Raw genomic sequence first — 19,927 nt, forward strand, 5'->3', positions numbered from 1 at the left:
AAAAAAAAAAAACTACAACACTTGTGGGATACATTTCTTTACCAACTTCATTGTAGAATTTTTCAATAATTTGACTTTATTGTTAACAATATTTTGTTTCTACTGCCCACAGAAAAAGCCCTCCTCTTCCTAGTTTACACAGCTGATATCCAGCTTTCATCATGCAAACTTACCCATTTTATAAATAGATGTGTTCCTCTTTCTCAAATTGCATTTCCCATTAGGCTTGTTTTGAATGCGGGATATGGAGACGTATAGAGACTTTATCCCGTTTTCCCATTTATTTTAGCAGCCATAGTGCTCAAGCTCTTGGCCCATGATGGGCTGCTTGGCTTGTTTCTGCATGCTCTGGCAATCTGCACGTGACTGGATGCAGTTCTTGTTAGTATCAGTTAGAACAAGATATTCTGCAAGGTGCCATCAGTCACACAAAGAGTTCCACTAGGCGGTACTGCGAGACCTGACGCTACAATATTTTGAATGTCGGTAATTTCATTCATTATTTTTTACACCGAACATGCAGAGAGTTCATATTTAGAAAAAAAATATATACAAAAAATGTTAATAGAGATATAAGAAATCTGTGATTGTCACTTAAAAAGAACATCATGCAGTTGAAAGGTGATCATCCCTTTTCGTTTGGCTTCTGAATTGTAACAGAGCTTGAAAAGGATGTACTGCAGTTGCACATTTCTTATAGTGTTTGTTTTCTACTGTCCTGTTTATGATTATTATGGGTGTTTCTAATTGCAATTACTCAAATAAAGTACTGTGTTGTTGTTTTTTAATGTATATACATAGGTTTTGGTTTTTGTAATTATTTTTCCAGCTACAAAGATTGTAGATTTGTTGCAGGAATGCAACAAAAAATGGCCATAGATTCATAATAAATTCAAGACCAACACCGTAGGATTAACAAGAATTCCATTGGAATCCATATGAACTTGCAGCAATTATTTTAAAATGCAACCAAAACTAGTTCAAGGGTTTGAGTCCAGTACATGAGTCAGAATGTGGGTCTAGTCCGTGTTTCACACATCCCTGTAACCACACAGCTAGAGGCTACTCTACCAAAAGAGGTCAGCCAGGGTAGGAGTTACTTTTCCTTTCAAAGGGATCTACAAGGGAAAGTACCCTAATCCAAAACAAAAACGGGGGGGAAAAAAAAAACCCTTGACTAATTCAAAATAAACCCACACATGTCAGACAAAATGCTCTTGGCTCCAATTCACAGATCTGGAATGTGAGTTTCTGTCTTCAAAAGAAAATGTAGAAACAATAATTAGAACCCAGGCAAACAATAAAGAGCATTCCCTTATCATGCTAGGCTGTTATTGAGCTGTTCCTGTTTGAATACTGGCAAGTACCCGCATACTGGAGCTCCATTCATTGCTCTATGAATAGCTGTTCTGTGCATTAATGTGCTGTCACCACGGCGACGCCAAGGGAGCCTCACACAAAGAACAAAACAAAAAAAAAACACACACACAAGTCCCAGATGATGAGCAGCCAGCTACACAGCTACATATTTAGCCACTTAAACCTGACAAAATTGTAACTCATTTTAAAAGGTAAGGCTGGCTTTTATTCAATAGTCCCTTTTAACTCTGTAAAGCACACTTTAAAACTGTATTATGTCAGTTTAGAATAGGACAGCTATAGTTTTGTAGTGCAGTTTGCTTGGGGAGGGCAACTTCAAACACCCATGATAAAGGTTTAGCAGTGTAAGTTTGTAGTTTTCCCATGCATTTCTCATGCTGCACTATGCACAGTTTACCATGGTTATCAATATGCTTCCTTGCACTTTGTTATGCTGTTACATTCAAGACTGCTGTTGGTTTTTGTAACAAGAATTACAAAAACAGATTTATTAAAGCAGTCTTTAAAGTATATTGAATACATCCCTTTGACAAAAATCCAGAGTGATTTGCTTTGAACTACTATATATTGCTTTGTTATTTCTTCTTTCCAATAACATGTTCCCAGTATTTTTTTTTTTATCATCATTAGAACTATTACACAAACCATGAACCACGTCAACGTGTATTCACATATTTATAAAAATAATAATAATAATAATACCTGTTACAAAATGCAGAAATAAAGTTTAAACTGCTTGATATAACTGTTGTTAAGGTCAACTTCCGCTTAATAAATACCATATAAAGAAGTCAACGGGTACAAGCTCCTGATAAAATCAATTGAATATTATCACACATTTATCAGTCATACAATTGATTTAACTTATTTTCACTTACTATATTAATATAATATTACAAGGGAAAGGAGTACACTGCAAATGGAAATCACATTTTGTAATGAATCCACCTGCAGTGCTATACTTCCATAGCATAACAGACATGTTTTACTGCTCATTGTCGGTTGTGTTGTGTAAGCTTGTGTTATTTTTTCTCCATGATTCTCCATGTTTTTTTTTTTTACCAGCATAAAGAGAATATATCACTACTTGAAATAACTGAAACCAGTTAAAGATGAGCCAACGATACAAAGTGATACTGCGAGCTGACAGTATCAACAGAGTCAAAACAAGCTGTGAAAACTCAACAGACTATGTAGGGTTTCTTCTGTAAGTATTTACGGTTACTTGACTGCATTAAACAGTAAAACGTGCCCATGCAATTGTGAAGCAAATAGGATGCTCTGTGAATTCCTTGCAGTTTGTGTGAAAATGAAGAAACTAAAACTAAACCAAAAGCAGCTGCTGTGACTATCAACATTTTAACCAGAAATGAAGGCCACATTTCAAACTGAGTGCAAGTTAAGAGCGGGCAAGCAACAGCATGGAACGTCCACGACATTATCAAAGCTTTGGGTGACACTTTCTGATACAGGCCTGTAATCGAGGGCCCTATTAACAAAGCTATTAACAGCCATTCAAAGAATGAAAAGAAAGTCTGTTTTTATTAATTTTAACTGTTAAATATGACAACAACAGTTTAGAACAGTTTTGTTAATATCAAACTTGTTAAAAGACTAAAGCAGATTGAAAAAAACCTTTAAATAACATATGAGTCAAAACAATTGTATGTAATCCCAACAGCGAGGCATGTTCTCTTATAATTATCAAAGGTAAATTACAATGTTGATATCCTTGTAATTGTTTATGGTTTCCTGCTTGTAAAAGATTTATATATTGTTTAGCTGCTCTGTCTTTATTTCCCCCTGGACAAAATGCAAAACCTTGCAGACTAATCGCATCCTTTATTTTTGAAGCTGACAAATTCCAGACTCTAGAATAAAAACACCAATCTAGTTTTAATTACAGGGGCCACTTAACCCATTAACACAGAAACTTTAATAAGGAAATAGTTCTGAAATTAATGCTAATGTGTCTATGACCCTTTGAAAACATCTGCTCAATTATAGCTACGCGCTACATTGAAAATGAACATTATGCAGAATTTTCAGTGAATAAAGTGCTTACAGCTGCCTGGCTAACATTTAACATCAGTGAGCTGGCTGACATATAAGCTATTTAAACAAAAAAGAAGGAGCCTCTGTATTCTTCTATTACATCAACCATCATTACATTTACCAGGAAGTTGTGAGATAATTCAATTCCTTTCAAGGGGCTTGTAAATCAAGAAGTTTGGGAACTACAACTGCAAATGACTTTACCATTTTTAATTCATCACTCAGCCACATCTTATTTCATATTAAACTGGCAGACAACCAGATTGCATAACCTGAAACCAAAGCAGAATTGCTTGCAAGTTTTATTCATTGTGTTAAAAGCACCAGAAGACAGACAGCTAAGAATTGAGTTTTCTCCAGTTTTCAAATGTAAAAGCAGCTCTGTGTCTATCACAGTGCAGCTTTCAGAGACAGAGCAATTAATCACATAAATGATAAGGCAAGAGAAACAAGTTCAAGACTATGTCAGTCATATTACAAATAAAAAGTATGCTACTGATGACGCAAGGCACTATTATCATCCTACTAATTGACAACATTTGTGCTTACCTGTTAGAGAACAAGAGCGCAAATGTGGGCCAGATGGATTTCTGGATTCTAAAAGATACAGGAACCCCTACCTTGTAAGAGAACGTTTGGTCGAGAAGCTTCAAACTAACAGTGGTGCATCCTTATCAAAGTCTCAACAGAAAGCAGATCTATCATTTCAAAGAGAGTACGACCAGAAGGAGCATGAACGTGGAATTCAATGTATAGAAGTAAGAGATTCCCTCTGCATTCATCTCAGTGTGTCTGGATAAACACATATTTGGGAATGTCACATTGTTACAAGTATATGTTGTTAACAAAAGGCACAACTCCTATAGTAAGTCAAATAGGACTGGATTAAACAATAGTCGAGCGTGATTGTCATTTTCATGTTTTATATTTTCATGTTAGTTTTCATTGTATGGCATGCCCAGTATAAAGATTCTTTGAGAGAATATATACATGCATATAAAAAGAGAATACTTTTACCATATTATTAACAGTACATTAAACTGGTTTTTGTAGTTTTGTAATAGAATCAAAGAATAACACTAACATTGTTTTATTATTCACAACAGAAGCTAGTCTGCAGAGCTGCAGAAATTGAACACAAATTGTCCAACAGGGTGCATAGATCTGAATATGAATGGAAGAAGCAAAAGAACCAAGTGGAAGACCTTCAAGCACAACTGCACAGACTGAGAGTGCAGAACTCGGATCAAGTATGTGGTAACAGCGGATTTAAAGTCAATTGAACGACTGTAGTCTAAATGATTTAATTATAACGCATGATTTTATTGTCTAAGATACAAAGGGGCATGGTGGAAGCCCATAGAAAAGAAGAAAAACTACTTTGGCTGCTGAACAAAGAGAAGTCAGAATTACACAAGGTACAGTAAATACACTGTTCTAACACTGTTTAGATTATTTGCTCATGTTTTGTGCAGACCATTTGGGGTTGTCTTACAACCTTAACAATAACGATGAGGACTTAAGCATGCAGGCTCTCACATGTTATGCCCAAATATTCGTTTTTTGTGTCAGTCAGAACCAAGCTTCGAGCTGACCTGTTATCAGCTGTTATGTATTTTAAGGGAGGGTGCTAATTTGATTGCCTTTTCTTCTGATATTTGATATAGTTCTCAGTGGCTGTTTAGCACTAAGAAGAATCACCAGTGTATCAGTTTTTAGAACACTACTTTCTGCATCTATGTTAGAGAGATGGGCTGCAGTTTGGAAAGCCCAAAGGTTAGGTGTGTGGGTCACAGAGCTGATGTTACTGTGTTTGAGTTAATATTTGAACAACGTTGTATAGCCAGGCTAAGTTGGGTTGCGTGGGCTGATAAGGGCTGGACCTGCATTATATTACTATATGTTAGTGAATAGTGATAAATATCTCTATATGTAGGGAATATTAATGACAATGAAGGATTTAGGTGCACATTATGTATTATTGGTTGTCACTTTGTTCAGTGTCTGGCTTTGGTATTTAATTGTGCAGTATATTTCTGTTGCATATACAAAAACATTTTACCTTAGGTTACAGGATATCCCTTCAAGTTACTAAAGTGCCAGTCCCGGCAATTTCTACAACATTACTTAATAATATTGTACTTTTAAAAAACAACTTACAGTACCACAGCAAGAAAGAAAACAGCTATTGGAAATTAATTAATCACAGAGCCCTGCAAAACGAAGACAAGCACATTCTGACTGAAATGCAAAAGGTAATACAGTAGCTCATTACTATTACCAGTATTGTTAGGAAGAGACAGATACAGCACCAGGCATCTTGGTATGAAATCATTCAAATTGACTTCAGTACGATTTTATTTATTTATCTAATAAAACATTTACATGAGCATTTGATAATTTTTTGTTTGACTTCAACTGGTAATTTTTATGTTGTATTCAGAATTTGCTCTTGAACCCTACTGCTTCTAGAAGTTACATTACAAAATGTTATTAATTATGCATGTCTGTACTTTTCATAATAGCAAATGTCACTTTATACAAATGTACTTTTCTACAATAAGTAATGCTTACCTATTGTTTAATTACAGGAGCGCAGAAGATTACTTAAAATCAATGAGAGGACTAACGCAAGACTAAGACAAAGTTAAAAGTAAAGGATCATTTCAGAACTCAGAAAGAGCTTGTGGCAGAGCAAAGCTCTGCCCTTTTAAATTGGCAGGGATGGGGTTAACTTCCCCTGCCTGCCTGGGTTTATTATGTTCAGGTGGCTGGGGTTGATTAGTTGATTAGGTTGATTAACGATCAATCAGCGCCCAGCCACCTGATATAAAAGGAGGCCTCAGCTTCTCATTTGGGAAGAGGGAGCTGAGGAAGCAGGTTGGTTTTTTTTGGTTGTGTAGAAAACTTGAATCCAGTGAAGGCATTGCCCAGCCTGGAAACTGTTATTTTTGTGAGTTTTGTTTTTGCTTTATTTGTGTTTGAGTATTTGTTATTTTGCCCGTGTGCACTTTATTTTTGTTTATTTATAATAAAATAGTTATTTTTTTGAACTGCAGTCTGTCTCTGGGCCTCTATCCACTCGCCAGCCTGCCACATTTGGTGTCAGAAGTGGGATAGCGCCACCTAGAGGCTCAGAGCAGTATTTATTTTTTTTTTTTTTTTTTTTTTTTTGGAAAAAAAAAAAAAAAAAAAAAAATGGGAAAGAAGAGCAGACAGCGGCAAAGGCAGGAAAAGCAGCAGCTGAAGAAATGTAAGCTGCTGCAGCCACCGCTGGAGGACCCGGCCAGCCTCTTCCCCTGGTGTTCCTGGTGCGGGAAGGAGGACCATCGTTGGCGGTCCTGCCCAGACGTGCCACCGGCAAACTGGTGTGGCCGGTGTGAGGAGGACGGCCACAACTGGGCAGGATGCCCCTACAACCAGGCCCAGGAAGAGGTGCCGTGTTCACCCCGGGCATCAGGGGCCACCCCACTACCTCCAGCACCACCACCTTCACCACCGTCCCAGGAGATCTGGGACTGGTTGATGCACCCTGAGGCAGACCTCGTCCACGATCTCCCCATAGTTATCAACACGCTGTGGCGTCGAGATGGGGAGAGGTGGGAACAGTGGGAGGAACAGCACCACCCGGCCTCCTTCCCAGAGATTGCCCTCATGGTGGTTAATTACCTGGCGGTAGACATGGGAGATCCACCGGTCACTCCAATAAAGAGAGGTGAGCCGCCTTCCCGAGAGCCAGAGAGGGGTGAGCCGCCTTCCCGGGAGCCAGAGAGGGGCGAGGAGCTGCCGTCGTCCCCAGAGCCAGAGAGGGGCGAGGAGCTGCCGTCGTCCCCAGAGCCAGAGAGGGGCGAGGAGCTGCCGTCGTCCCAGAGCCAGAGAGGGGCGAGGAGCTGCCGTCGTCCCCAGAGCCAGAGAGGGGCGAGGAGCTGCCGTCGTCCCCAGAGCCAGAGAGGGGTGAGGAGCCGCCGTCGTCCCCAGAGCCAGAGAGGGGTGAGGAGCCTCCGTCGTCCCCAGAGCCAGAGAGGGGTGAGGAGCCTCCGTCGTCCCAGAGCCAGAGAGGGAGGAGGAGCTGCCGTCGCTCCCAGAGCCAGAGAGGGAGGAGGATCTGCTGTCGCTCCCAGAGCCAGAGAGGGAGGAGGAGCCTCCGTCACTCCCAGAGCCAGAGAGGGAGGAGGATCTGCCGTCGCTCCCAGAGCCAGAGAGGGGAGGAGGATCTGCTGTCGCTCCCAGAGCCAGAGAGGGAGGAGGATCTGCTGTCGCTCCCAGAGCCAGAGAGGGAGGAGGAGCCGCCGTCACTCCCAGAGCCAGAGAGGAGTGAGGAGCTGCCGTCGCTCCCAGAGCCAGAGAGGGAGGAGGATCTGCCGTCGCTCCCAGAGCCAGAGAGGGAGGAGGATCTGCTGTCGCTCCCAGAGCCAGAGAGGAGTGAGGAGCTGCCGTCGCTCCCAGAGCCAGAGAGGGAGGAGGATCTGCTGTCGCTCCCAGAGCCAGAGAGGGAGGAGGATCTGCTGTCGCTCCCAGAGCCAGAGAGGGAGGAGGAGCCTCCGTCACTCCCAGAGCCAGAGAGGGATGAGGATCTGCTGTCGCTCCCAGAGCCAGAGAGGGAGGAGGATCTGCCGTCGCTCCCAGAGCCAGAGAGGGAGGAGGATCTGCCGTCGTCCCCAGAGCCAGAGAGGGGTGAGGAGCCGCCGCCAGAGCCAGAGAGGGCCGCCGCTCTCAGAGCCCGAGAGGGAGGAGGAGCCGCCGCCGCTCGCAGAGCCCGAGAGGGAGGAGCCGCCGCCGCTCTCAGAGCCCGAGAGGGAGGAGCCGCCGCCGCTCTCAGAGCCCGAGAGGGAGGAGCCGCCGCCGCTCTCAGAGCCCGAGAGGGAGGAGCCGCCGCCGCTCTCAGAGCCCGAGAGGGAGGAGCCACCACCCAGGCCGCCAGAGGGAGCCGGGCCGCCGCCGCCGCCTCCGCCACCAGAGGGAGCCGGGGCCGCCGCCGCCTCCGCCACCAGAGGGAGCCGGGCCGCCGCCGCCTCCGCCACCAGAGGGAGCCGGGCCGCCGCCGCCGCCTCCGCCACCAGAGGGAGCCGGGCCGCCGCCGCCGCCTCCGCCACCAGAGGGAGCCGGGCCGCCGCCGCCGCCTCCGCCACCAGAGGGAGCCGGGCCGCCGCCGCCGCCTCCGCCACCAGAGGGAGCCGGGCCGCCGTCGCCGCCTCCGCCACCAGAGGGAGCCGGGCCGCCGTCGCCGCCTCCGCCACCAGAGGGAGCCGGGCCGCCGTCGCCGCCTCCGCCACCAGAGGGAGCCGGGCCGCCGTCGCCGCCTCCGCCACCAGAGGGAGCCGGGCCGCCGTCGCCGCCTCCGCCACCAGAGGGAGCCGGGCCGCCGTCGCCGCCTCCGCCACCAGAGGGAGCCGGGCCGCCGTCGCCATGCTACCTTGGAGATTCGGGGCCCCCTCAACCAAAGAAGGCTTGGGGGCTCCGACATCAACCCCGCCCACCACCACCCACCATAACAGCCCACCCAAGGGACATAATTGGACTCTTGGGGGGAGGAGGGGGGGGGGGGGGGGGGGGGGGGGGGAGTTGGCCGATTGCGGCCGGTGTACGTTGTACATGGGGGGAGGTGTGTGGCAGAGCAAAGCTCTGCCCTTTTAAATTGGCAGGGATGGGGTTAACTTCCCCTACCTGCCTGGGTTTATTATGTTCAGGTGGCTGGGGTTGATTAGTTGATTAGGTTGATTAACGATCAATCAGCGCCCAGCCACCTGATATAAAAGGAGGCCTCTGCTTCTCATTTGGGAAGAGGGAGCTGAGGAAGCAGGTTGGTTTTTTTTGGTTGTGTAGAAAACTTGAATCCAGTGAAGGCATTGCCCAGCCTGGAAACTGTTATTTTTGTGAGTTTTGTTTTTGCTTTATTTGTGTTTGAGTATTTGTTATTTTGCCCGTGTGCACTTTATTTTTGTTTATTTATAATAAAATAGTTATTTTTTTGAACTGCAGTCTGTCTCTGGGCCTCTATCCACTCGCCAGCCTGCCACAGAGCTGTACAAGGTTGGTTAGAAAGACCAGATATGTCACCAGTATTGGACTAAACCACATACACACCACACCCCCCCACACCCACCCCCACCCCCCCCTTTTTAAAAAAAAATTTGCTTTGATTGATGTATTTTTTTTAACGAAACTAATACATGTGCATCTGCACTCTTAATATCTTGTCATTTGCAGAATTTTCTAGGATTTCTTTTGTGACGTTTTTTTGAAAGACCGAAGCAAGTAGTGCTGCACTTGTAATGGAACCTTCTTGGAAAAAAAAAAAAAATGAAATCAAACATTTTGTGAATGGAAAGCGTTTTCATTTTAATGTATTACATATGAAACGTGTATAATGTACATAGATGGATACAACCAAAAAGCCACAATAGTTAAAATAGTAAGAAATCTAATATATTAATCAGTATTCAAGATCTCTTGAAAAATGATGGAACTACACAGATATGCCATGCACTTTACAATTTCATATTCTGTGTTTTTCCAAGATATTTTACATAACTGTTGCTTTAAATCAATATTCAATATTCTGCATCTTAAAGAGTAAGTAGCATCAAATGTCATTTTTTAAAATTTCCCTATGAATTTAGCAATCATTCTGAGTGGTTCTAGGTTATGTTGTCCCAATACAAGGCAACTATCACTACTCTATATCTGTCTTTAACTGGCTTGTAGCTTATTTTAAACTTGCCTGGAAATCTGCTGACACACAACAGACTTGCTAACATTCCATTCAAATCATGTGACCTACTTGCTCTCTCAATTAATATGAAACATCATGGGAAGGCTCTGTGACTGATAGGGCCATAGAGAGTTAAAAGCACCTCAATACATTGTTGATTCCACAAGGAGACAAGCTCAAAACAAAAGGGACTCATACAGTTAATGTGACAAAAAGAGGAAGCAGAGAGTGTACAGTAATCAGTCACTAATTATTCAAATTGTCCATGGTTTGTTATACAAATTAAATTAACGCAACTTCAATATTGTACAGTAAGAAAAACAAATAGCTATTTCCTTCACAGTGTTAGTTGCTCTGTTTCCCTAGTCCAAGTTGAAATTCTTGTAAAAAGAAATATACAAGAATCTCTTTTGGTTAACATTTATAAATGCTTTTCATAGTTTGTTACTTCAGTGATTGTAGGTCTGGTTTCTGATTTATTTGACTCACTTACAGTGTAATTCATTTACTCTTGGAAATACCAACAGCGAGTGCAAGTAAGTGCAGCAAGTGTTTGACCCTCCTTTTAATCTGATGAAAACATAATGCTGCATCTTTTTAATGCATACCACAATTTCATCATTTCAGTTTTGTTATTTCTTCACTTTGTTTCCCAGTTCATTGTGTCCTTGTGTCATTTACATCAACAGTCTGCGACTTTCTCTATAAAAGGTATATTGTGTTATTCACACACCAAAGTCTCCACCACCAATCTCTTGGCTGGGTTTAAGGATAATCACACAGAAAATGGGCTGCCAAGAGTAACAGTACATTTGTTAATCTTGTAAGGCACAAACAGTTGGACGCATGAGTCTCTAGTGGCCCTATTTAGCAATGTTCGCAAACCCCTAAGGCAATCGCAAATCACTTTTGCGAACAGTTACACACCAGAATCAGGCACACGTGTGGGCAAACAGACTTTGCCCACATATGTGATTTAGCAACCATGTTTTAGTGCCCACTAGGCAAGTCAGCGTTAGCGGTGGACTTGGGTTGAACTCTAGGGGAGTGTCCTCATTTACATACAAATGTAGCGATTTAGCAAACCATCAACAGTGTTAGCATTCTGCGTTGAAACCAGGTCTAAACTGCGTGCATGTGATTTTGTAACAATTGTAAGTTGCTCTGGATAAGTTGGGCATCTGCTAATAAATAAATAAATAATTAATTAATTTTTATTTGGCCAAACAGAGAGGAGGAGACGTCCCCAAATATTTAGAAGTCATGTGTCTTTTCTGAGCCTGTCTGACACACAATATATGCAGCAATTTTGCCTTGTAGCACTAAGGTACGCGCATCAACACAGAATAGGCACCTCTACGTAAATCGTAAGGGGACCTATTCTGACAGCGTGCAAGTAGTGTGTGATCTGTGATGCCAACAACATCACAAATGTGTATGCAAACTATCGTTGCCCCACTCAAGACTCGTTTATCCTCGCTAATTCTCAGGTGGCAGCTGCGTTTTAGCAGGATGACAGTCTGAGAGGCAGGTTGATAGGGGACAACGGGTATCCACTGAAGCGGTGGCTTCTGACACCGCTGCTCAACCCCACGACCCCTGCCGAAGGTATAATTGTACCTTTAAATATGCTCGTACTGTAATTGAGCGAACATTCGGAATCCTCAAAATGTGATTCCGATGTTTGGATGTCTCTGGGGGAAGACTAGAGTACACTCCTCAGAAGGTTAGCAATATCATCCTGGCTTCTTGTGTTTTACACAACATAACTCTCCATAATGGATGTTGAATTTACAGAGGAAAGATTACAGGGTTTGAGGGAAGCAGACGCTGAACTTGAAGCCCCAGTGCTGGAGGTTGCAAGTGTCAGGCAGATCAGACAAAGCCTTATAGACAGGGGTTCCCATAACTGGTACGCAGGTACGCATGCGGCCCAATAAAAACAAAAATAAAAATTATTACTTAAGGAAAACTCCTGATTCTAATTTTTTTTACGTAACTTAATTTTACTTTTACTCTTCACTTGGACTCCTGGACATTTAAAAAATGTTTGTGCATTTGTCTTCCTTCTTTTTTTTTGGTTTCAAAATACCCTCGGTTCGCTATCGCATACCTGCTGGTGCTCTTAAAGGGAATGTTGCTTTGGTTGGCTGGGCGCATGATTCACTGTTTGATGTGCGTTTACCCAATGCATGAGACCTGACTTCTAAATCACATTTTCATGCACTATCGCAGCAGTTCAGAAACGCTGTCATTTTTGCCCTAGAGATAGCGGCTGTGCACATATTTGTAAAATAGGGCATGAGGTCTTCTGGTTCATTTTGTACACAGTAGTTCCGGTATTCCCTTTGAATGTCTCAATACTGAATGATACACCTTCAGAACAATTTGCATAACAATGCACATTATACGTGCCACTTAAAAGCCACTCACTGCATAAATGTTGTTATACTGGCAAGATGAATAAAAGACCTCCATTCTAGCTTAAAATTAAATAACACCCAACAGTATATGGTTTCAACTGTACAAATTCTTACATGTTACAAATGGTACATTGAAGGATATGTAAGGGAATACTTACAATTTACAAAAACAATGTATTTAGAAAAAAAAAAAAAAAAAAAAAAAAAACATATTTACAAAATGTGTCCTTTGCAAACTGTGGAATAACTAAAACTGACACCAATCAAAACAGTTTTTGCTGTTGCTGTTGGTTACCATGAAGTTCCAGAATGCCCTGCAGAACTTCCATCAAGACTCTGTAACAGAATTGGTACTGATCCTGAAAAAAAGAGATTGCAATTCAAATATTAAATGGTACAGTGACGGCATAATATGACAAGATATTTGCTATTTTATATAATGTATCAAACTCTGAGAAATTAAGCATATCCAGTAATGGTGGTTTAGGGCATTAAACAAGATCTCAAATGTTAAATTGATTTTGAAAGCAGTTAGACCATGTCTGGATTACATATTCATGAGATTTGGAAATGTGTGCACATCCTAGCATGAAAGCACATTGTGTGCTGTGCAACAATGTATGCTGTGCTAGTCCCCAAAGTACAAATGTCATCATGAGCATCAAACTCCTAGGTTTATTCAATGCAATGGTACTGTGTACAGGCTTAACAGTAATTTAGTAATTTAAACATAAAAGTGCTATATATGCAAATTCCATACAAAGTAAAAATAGAATCTGTTTTTGTAACTGAGGGAATTTCAATGATGTAAGGACATCGGGAAAGGACACTGCCTCTTTTGGGGCTGGTCTGTGTTGTTATGTGTTGTGTTATTGTATTAGTTAGTTGTGTAGTTTAAATCTGCATAATAATTTGCTTGTATATGTCTGTCCTTTCTCTTTCTTGTTTTTCTTTTTCTATTTTCTTTTTCCTTCATATACAATCAAAATGGCCATCACAGTAGCAGTATGTGCATTTGAATATTGGTTTCATTTAAGTTTATATGTGTTTTTAAGTTTTATTTTAATATTTTTTTTAAATATAACTTGGATTTTATTATATATATATATATATATATATATATATATATATATATATATATATATATATATATATATATAGACACACACACACACACACATTTGTATTATTATTGCTGTCTCTGTTGCTGGTCAGTGTGCCAGTAAAAAAGGCCTCAGTCTCAATGGGTTTTTTCCTGGTTAAAGAATGAATACATAAATAAAAAATGCTGACTCTACATTAAACATAACACTGTAGTTTCTAATCAATTTACCCTTGTCTGTATCATTCCATGTCTTTGCTGTCGCATCTCCTTCACTATTTCCCTTATATTAATCTGCAGAAGAAAAAAAAACATATGAGGGACATACATATTCATTGGGAAAGTGTACATGCACATCTAGACATGATATACTGACATACGCTAACAAAATGATGTGATTGTTTATACTATTCATTTGATGTTGGAAATAGCTGCACTTACATTGAAATCCTTTTCTATCAGGCTGAGTATAACGTCAATACAGATGAGTACCCCAGACCTCCCAATTCCAGCACTGCAGTGAACAATTCCAGGTCCTGATCGTTGAACTGATCTCATGTAGCGAATGAACCTTACGAGGTGTTCTGATGACCTGGGAGTGCCATGGTCTGGCCAGGTCGTGAATGCCAAGTGCTTCACCACGTGTGTATTTCCACTCTGGAACACAAATACAAACCCTTTAGTTATAACAGTGTGTAGCACTGCAGTGGCATAACCTGTAGCATGATACAATAATAGCTACCGTCCAGTACAGGCATAATGAATCGTCTTACTGGTATATCGTTTCTATGCAGGCTTCCAACTAAGCTTCACATGGGCTGTTATTTCAAACAACATGGAAAAGCACAAACCTTATTTTTTTCTGTTATGAAACTCACATTGAATTACATGAAGACCTATACGAGTGTCATTTTGAAGAATTAACTTCAAAATATGACAAAATAATACACTGTGTATTTAGAAATACTCTGTGAGCACTGACCAGAGGCGTTCTACAAGTGCTATATATATATATATATATATATATACATATATATATATATATATATATATATATATATATATATATAAATGTATACATTTATAATTCAAATTGACAGTAATGTTGTATTTAATGGCTTATTTACATAACATACATGCTAGTGTATTATTTTTTAATAAGTCATTCTATTTCTAAATGTTGCACACCAACTACTTACAATAGAGTATGTACACATTTGTGTATAACACAATTATAAATCAAAATTAAACAATGTCATTCAATGACTTATTTATTAATTTATTTTTTTTTTTAAAACCTTGACAGAAGTAGAGCTTTTATGACACAGGTCTTGAGGAATATCTGTAGGAGCCGATACACAGTGAAGCCTGTATTCTGTATTCATGCTGGCAGAGGATAAAAGTAAATAGAAAATCACTATCAAAATAAACATTTTCCAAAACAGATTCTGGAGTGTAAGATCAAAGGTGATAATCACAGCCCACTGCACCACAAAAATAATACTCAGAATCACTAGCTAGTGGTCTTTAGGGGTTGTGAATGGCAAATTCATTTTTTTTCCCCATTCAAACTGGTCAAACTATATAGAAGAGAAAGACATTATAAGATATATCTAAAACCTAAAAGTGAAATTCAGCAATAGTCCCCAGTTCTGCTGTTAATTTCAAAGGAGGTGTCACTAATTAGTTATAAGTGATTGTATTGTAAATATTTGGAATAGATACCAGCAGTGCTCAAAATTAAGTAAAGATTAAAATAATGAAAATCAGATAAATAATGCCACTTACTTCCTTTTCAATCATCCTAATGATTTTAATTTGAAAATAGTCTAGAATCTGATAATTGTCCAGAATAAGTTGGTATTTGTTTGTATCCATTGGCTTGTTGAGTTGGTCAGGCCAGTATTTATGACACTTGACTTTTCCACGCTCCACCTCTTGAGTCATCACTGCAATCACATCTGATTTATTCTCCCAGACCATTTGCCAAAATACATCAGTTGTGCCAGGCAGGGGTCCTTGAGATGAAATGTAACAGTACTCTTTTGGGCCAACTGACATTTTGATGTAACTTGCATTTATATAACCTTGTTCTTCACCAACAGGGACCCGTGTTTTATCATCTGCAACATTAAATAACTGTTAAAAATCGGAATAAGTGAATGCGTTTGATGCATGTCTCTATACTGTAAAATAAACCACTGTTGTGTGAGCTGGAACAATATCTGAAGATAGTCTTAAGATACTTTGTCAGGCTCTATAAAAAAATGAATGACACATTTTGATCCGGCATTGTGCAAGTTCTCTCATTCTCAATGTCTTTACTAAAAGGAGCAACTTCAACTGTATACTGACTTCAGGACCAGAAAGGGATAGGAATGGAGAGTTTAACAGAAGGAAATGATACATGCAAGGTATCCTCCACAATGGGTGGCATCAGGGTTCTTGAAAAGCAACTATTTCCAATAGAAAATAACAGTCAAGACCTGGGCCACACAATTAGCCAACTCATGCTTTATTCAGAACAGATGGACAGTCAGTAGACAAAATAATAATTAAACAGAGCAGCATATCCAGTAGCGTAAGGCCTCCAGTGTGTGGGCTGATAATGCAGTCCATTGTGAACAACCTTTCCTTCATAGCAGACATAATCCAGGCACAAAAAAAACTCATATTTGGAACAGATTGAGGAGGGCTACCTGCCAAAATAGTACACAAGCACCTAATAATCCTAACTTAAGTTTTCTGTCTCTCTTGCTAGTCTTAGTTTGCCACTTGTTGCAACACACTTTGTATAAACAGTGCTTACATGATATAACAGAAAATCATTTGCATGAGTTAACATTCCTATGATCTGTCAATGCTAAAGGTTGGTTTTCAAGCTTCTTCAGCAAATTCACTTTTTAAGTAAAGCCTGAACCCACATTTGGCCAGTTCCTATTACAGAGCCTTTAACTAAATTTTGATTAAATGTTTTTTATATATTAGTATGCACCGAAACTTACAAGGCAGGATGTCTCTGTATCTGTTTTTGTCTCTGTTCTCAAGAGCTTTTCCTACAAGGCAGTTGTCAAATGGTTTTAAATGTTCCAAGCCCTTTAAAAGAAAAAAAAAAAAGAAATATAAAATATTGGCCTCATTTACAAAAAACTGACTCACATTTTTACAGTTTTTTTTTCTTTCTTTGAGATTGTTAAAGGTTGAAACTTGACAAACCCTTTTTACAGAAAGTGTGATACATAGAGGTGAGACTAAGTCTAATTTAAAATGGCAAGATGCTAGAAAGGGCAGTATGAAATGAAAAGAATTTACCATAAATTCCTTTTGTGGTTGCTGTTGATCAAGATGTTGCTGAAGACTATGAATAAGGACACAGAGACTGGATCCAGAATACAGCCCATTTCTGAGTGGATTCACCACAGACAAACGGGAGAGTTCTTCTTCAGACACAATCATTTTGCCTTCATTTCAAACATACATGTAGATATAAATATTAATTCTGCATTGGTATTAAACAATAACAATATCAGATACTTCTTGTAATAATACTCTAAATCTTTTAAAACAATCCTGAAACTACAGCATACTTTTCTAAACAAAACAGTAAGGACCCAATTGTGATAAGGAGGCAAACCTCTAAATGTGTTTGCCCCTGATTTTAATAAAAAAAAAAAACTCTGAGCAAATGTCAGCAAACTGCCTGTGCCCTGTACTGAGATTTTGGTGACATGCTTTGCGCCATCCTTTTCCGTCTGCATTGGTGCCAGTGGTCGCCATAACCTTCAGGGTGTGGCTTCATTTACATGGTAACTTTGAACAATTTTGATGCTGGCGCAGAGGGAGGTGGTCACTGTGTCTGAAACTAACCAGGAAAGGGGAGATTTCTTTTAAATACAGGCGCAGCTGTTACCATTCAAGTTTTTTCAAACAATGTTCTTCTTATATATACTATTGCAGCTATTAGACGCTTTTGCCTCCTAGTGCCCAGCTCAAATCCTTCAAAATCACAACATGATAAGGACAGCACAATCCAGCGCAAACATTTGTGTGTCTCAACAAAATCAGGCCATACATCTCATTTAGTACCTAAATTCTTCACATAAAAAGATTATTTGTCAAAAATAACATTAACTGATTTTGGCTTAAATTGGAGATTGTGGAATTTTTTATTTATTTATTTTTTTACTTATGAACATGTATGATATGAAAAGACAAATATGTTAATGTACTGATACATAAGTATTGATACATACTGTTCAACAGAATATTGGTAACTTGGTATTGTATATTTAATGAGCTATTATGTCTTTACCTGTAGATGGTAGAAACTCCCGAAGAGAAGAATGAGGTGGATCCTCATCACTGCTCCATCCACCTGAATCACTGTTTTTCTCTTCCTTAATTTTAGTTTCATGATCCAAGTATGAACGAGGACCTGAGCTTCTGGAAAAAATAAAACTTTAGCTTTTTTTTTAAATTATGCTAAAGAGCTGACTATTATGAATCTGAGCTACTGGGAAAAGGACAGGACTGTGGGTCCTTGCCTGATGAGAAGTTTTCAAAGTTTTCATTTCAATAAAGAGAAGTGATGGTTTTCAAAGACCAAGGGTGAGTGCGTCTCCTCGCTAACTTTGATGCCCATCAAACCTTGTCATTTACCAGTGGAGTTTAAAGGATAAATTATTAAAGACTGGCACTAGATGGGGTTGGCTTTTACTTCAAGAAAAAGACAACTGGATGATCTAGCCAGCTCCTGAAATCTGATTAAATTTAATCACAAATGGATAAATAAAACATTTCTTAAAATGTAACTCTGACAGGTCTACACAAGTCTGTACAGGTCTTTATTTCTATTGCCAGGAACGTGCATTGTCACACCAGTATATACATATGCATATTACTTTTTTGCTTATAAAATCACCTATACAAATCAATGTATTAAATTGTGATAATTAGATTAATTTATGTAATATCAGCACAGTAACACTAACAGGATTGTCTGGTAGCCCGCTGAGCTAAATTTTTGTAGCCCTGGGCTTCTTCATGTCTACCCCAGTACATACAGATGAATGTTCTTTGCATTTGACAGATCTGGTAATTCTCAAAAGGGTTAACTTGCCAACCAGATTTAGAAATAATGAGCTTGTTTCTTTAAAGTAAAAGTAGGATTTGTGAATCTGTTGTGTACAGTAGCCCATTGCTCCTTGTTTAAATTCTGAACCAGTATCTGTTTTTTTTTTCTGTTCTCTTTTCTTTTGAGATATTATTGGTTCTATCTGTGTTCAATAACACATAGCGGTAGAATATTTTAAATATTTAAAAGCTAAACTATGCTTATAAATGGCACATGATTCAAGCATTGTGTTATGTATTTGAATTCATACATTGAGTAAAAAATTGACCTTGACCAGAATCAAAAGAATCTAAATTTTTCTCTTTGAAACATTAATAGCTGTGCTAGTATTATAAACAGAATGAAAAGGAAGTTAAAACAAAACACATTTAGAAAGACAGCATTTATAAATGTTTATGAAGGAGTAATAATGATATGTGTTTTTATTCTTAAATAATTTGATAATAAAAAAAAAAGATATGAGTAGAATTGTCAGTCCCACACCAATTAGTATTTCTGATTAAATGTCTTACAGTTTAAAAGTGCAATATATGAAAACTACGGTTGTGGATACTTAATATTTGCCTTGCTGCTCTTTCTGTATAGCAAGAGCATAGAAATTGCATGACAGCAGTGACAGAGCAAATAGTGGCTGGACTCCTTCAACTCAACTCTCTACTGCCATCTGGTGAAGAAAACTGATTGGTCAAATAAATATTCCCAAGAAATGCAGTCTAGATTTTCTTCCTTAAAAACAAAAAAATATTTTGCACTTTACCTGTCTGTATTGGGCTGAAGTATATCTGGGGCACAAAGTGCTGAGCTGGAGTTTTGCTGATGAGCTGTGACTGAAACATTGGAGTTAGTATATTCCTGAAGAAAAAAAGCAAACAGTGTCTAACATTAAAAACAATATTTCCTGTCTTGCTGTTTTTGCTTGACATCCTCTTTGCTTGTTGTGTGTATATATATATATATATATATATATATATATATATATATATATATATATATCATATATATATAGATATTATCATACTTTACCATCAAGTAGATTAAGAAAAAAACATGCAAGTTGTACCATGAAAAAGTAGGTCACCACAATGTGGTATGACATCTAATTATTAATGTCTAGACGAAGT

General features: G+C 39.6%; 2 protein-coding genes across 5 annotated transcripts in view; one reads left to right on the forward strand and one right to left on the reverse strand.

The window, feature by feature from the left end:
* Positions 1-1,486: 1,486 nt before the first annotated feature.
* On the forward strand, positions 1,487-9,543 carry LOC121322505. 2 transcript variants are annotated; one of them, XM_041262603.1, is made up of 8 exons: positions 1,487-1,571; positions 2,446-2,587; positions 3,992-4,193; positions 4,542-4,685; positions 4,770-4,853; positions 5,598-5,690; positions 6,027-6,120; positions 9,459-9,543. In XM_041262603.1, the coding sequence occupies exons 2-7, from the start codon at positions 2,493-2,495 to the stop codon at positions 6,084-6,086; spliced, it is 678 nt and encodes a 225-aa protein (XP_041118537.1). In that variant the 5' UTR covers positions 1,487-1,571; positions 2,446-2,492; the 3' UTR covers positions 6,087-6,120; positions 9,459-9,543. The 2 variants fall into 2 exon arrangements, with proteins under 2 accessions (XP_041118537.1, XP_041118538.1); XM_041262604.1 differs by having other exon boundaries at positions 6,027-6,114; positions 9,453-9,543.
* A 3,247-nt stretch (positions 9,544-12,790) lies between these two features.
* ptpn20 (protein tyrosine phosphatase non-receptor type 20) overlaps positions 12,791-19,927 on the reverse strand; it is a 39,136-nt gene continuing 31,999 nt past the window's right edge. For 2 of the 3 annotated variants that reach the window (XM_041260383.1, XM_041260381.1), the window contains 8 exons: positions 19,564-19,658; positions 17,985-18,115; positions 16,985-17,133; positions 16,678-16,768; positions 15,461-15,795; positions 14,114-14,329; positions 13,904-13,966; positions 12,791-12,929 (listed from right to left, as the gene is read on the reverse strand). In XM_041260383.1, coding sequence (XP_041116317.1) covers positions 12,834-12,929; positions 13,904-13,966; positions 14,114-14,329; positions 15,461-15,795; positions 16,678-16,768; positions 16,985-17,133; positions 17,985-18,115; positions 19,564-19,658 — 1,176 coding nt within the window. In that variant the 3' untranslated portion in view covers positions 12,791-12,833. The remainder of the gene's footprint in view (positions 12,930-13,903; positions 13,967-14,113; positions 14,330-15,460; positions 15,796-16,677; positions 16,769-16,984; positions 17,134-17,984; positions 18,116-19,563; positions 19,659-19,927) is intronic. The other variant, XM_041260380.1, reaches the window with a different exon arrangement.

Source organism: Polyodon spathula, chromosome 10 (assembly GCF_017654505.1).
Source record: "Polyodon spathula isolate WHYD16114869_AA chromosome 10, ASM1765450v1, whole genome shotgun sequence".
NCBI classification, from domain to species: Eukaryota; Metazoa; Chordata; class Actinopteri; order Acipenseriformes; family Polyodontidae; genus Polyodon; species Polyodon spathula.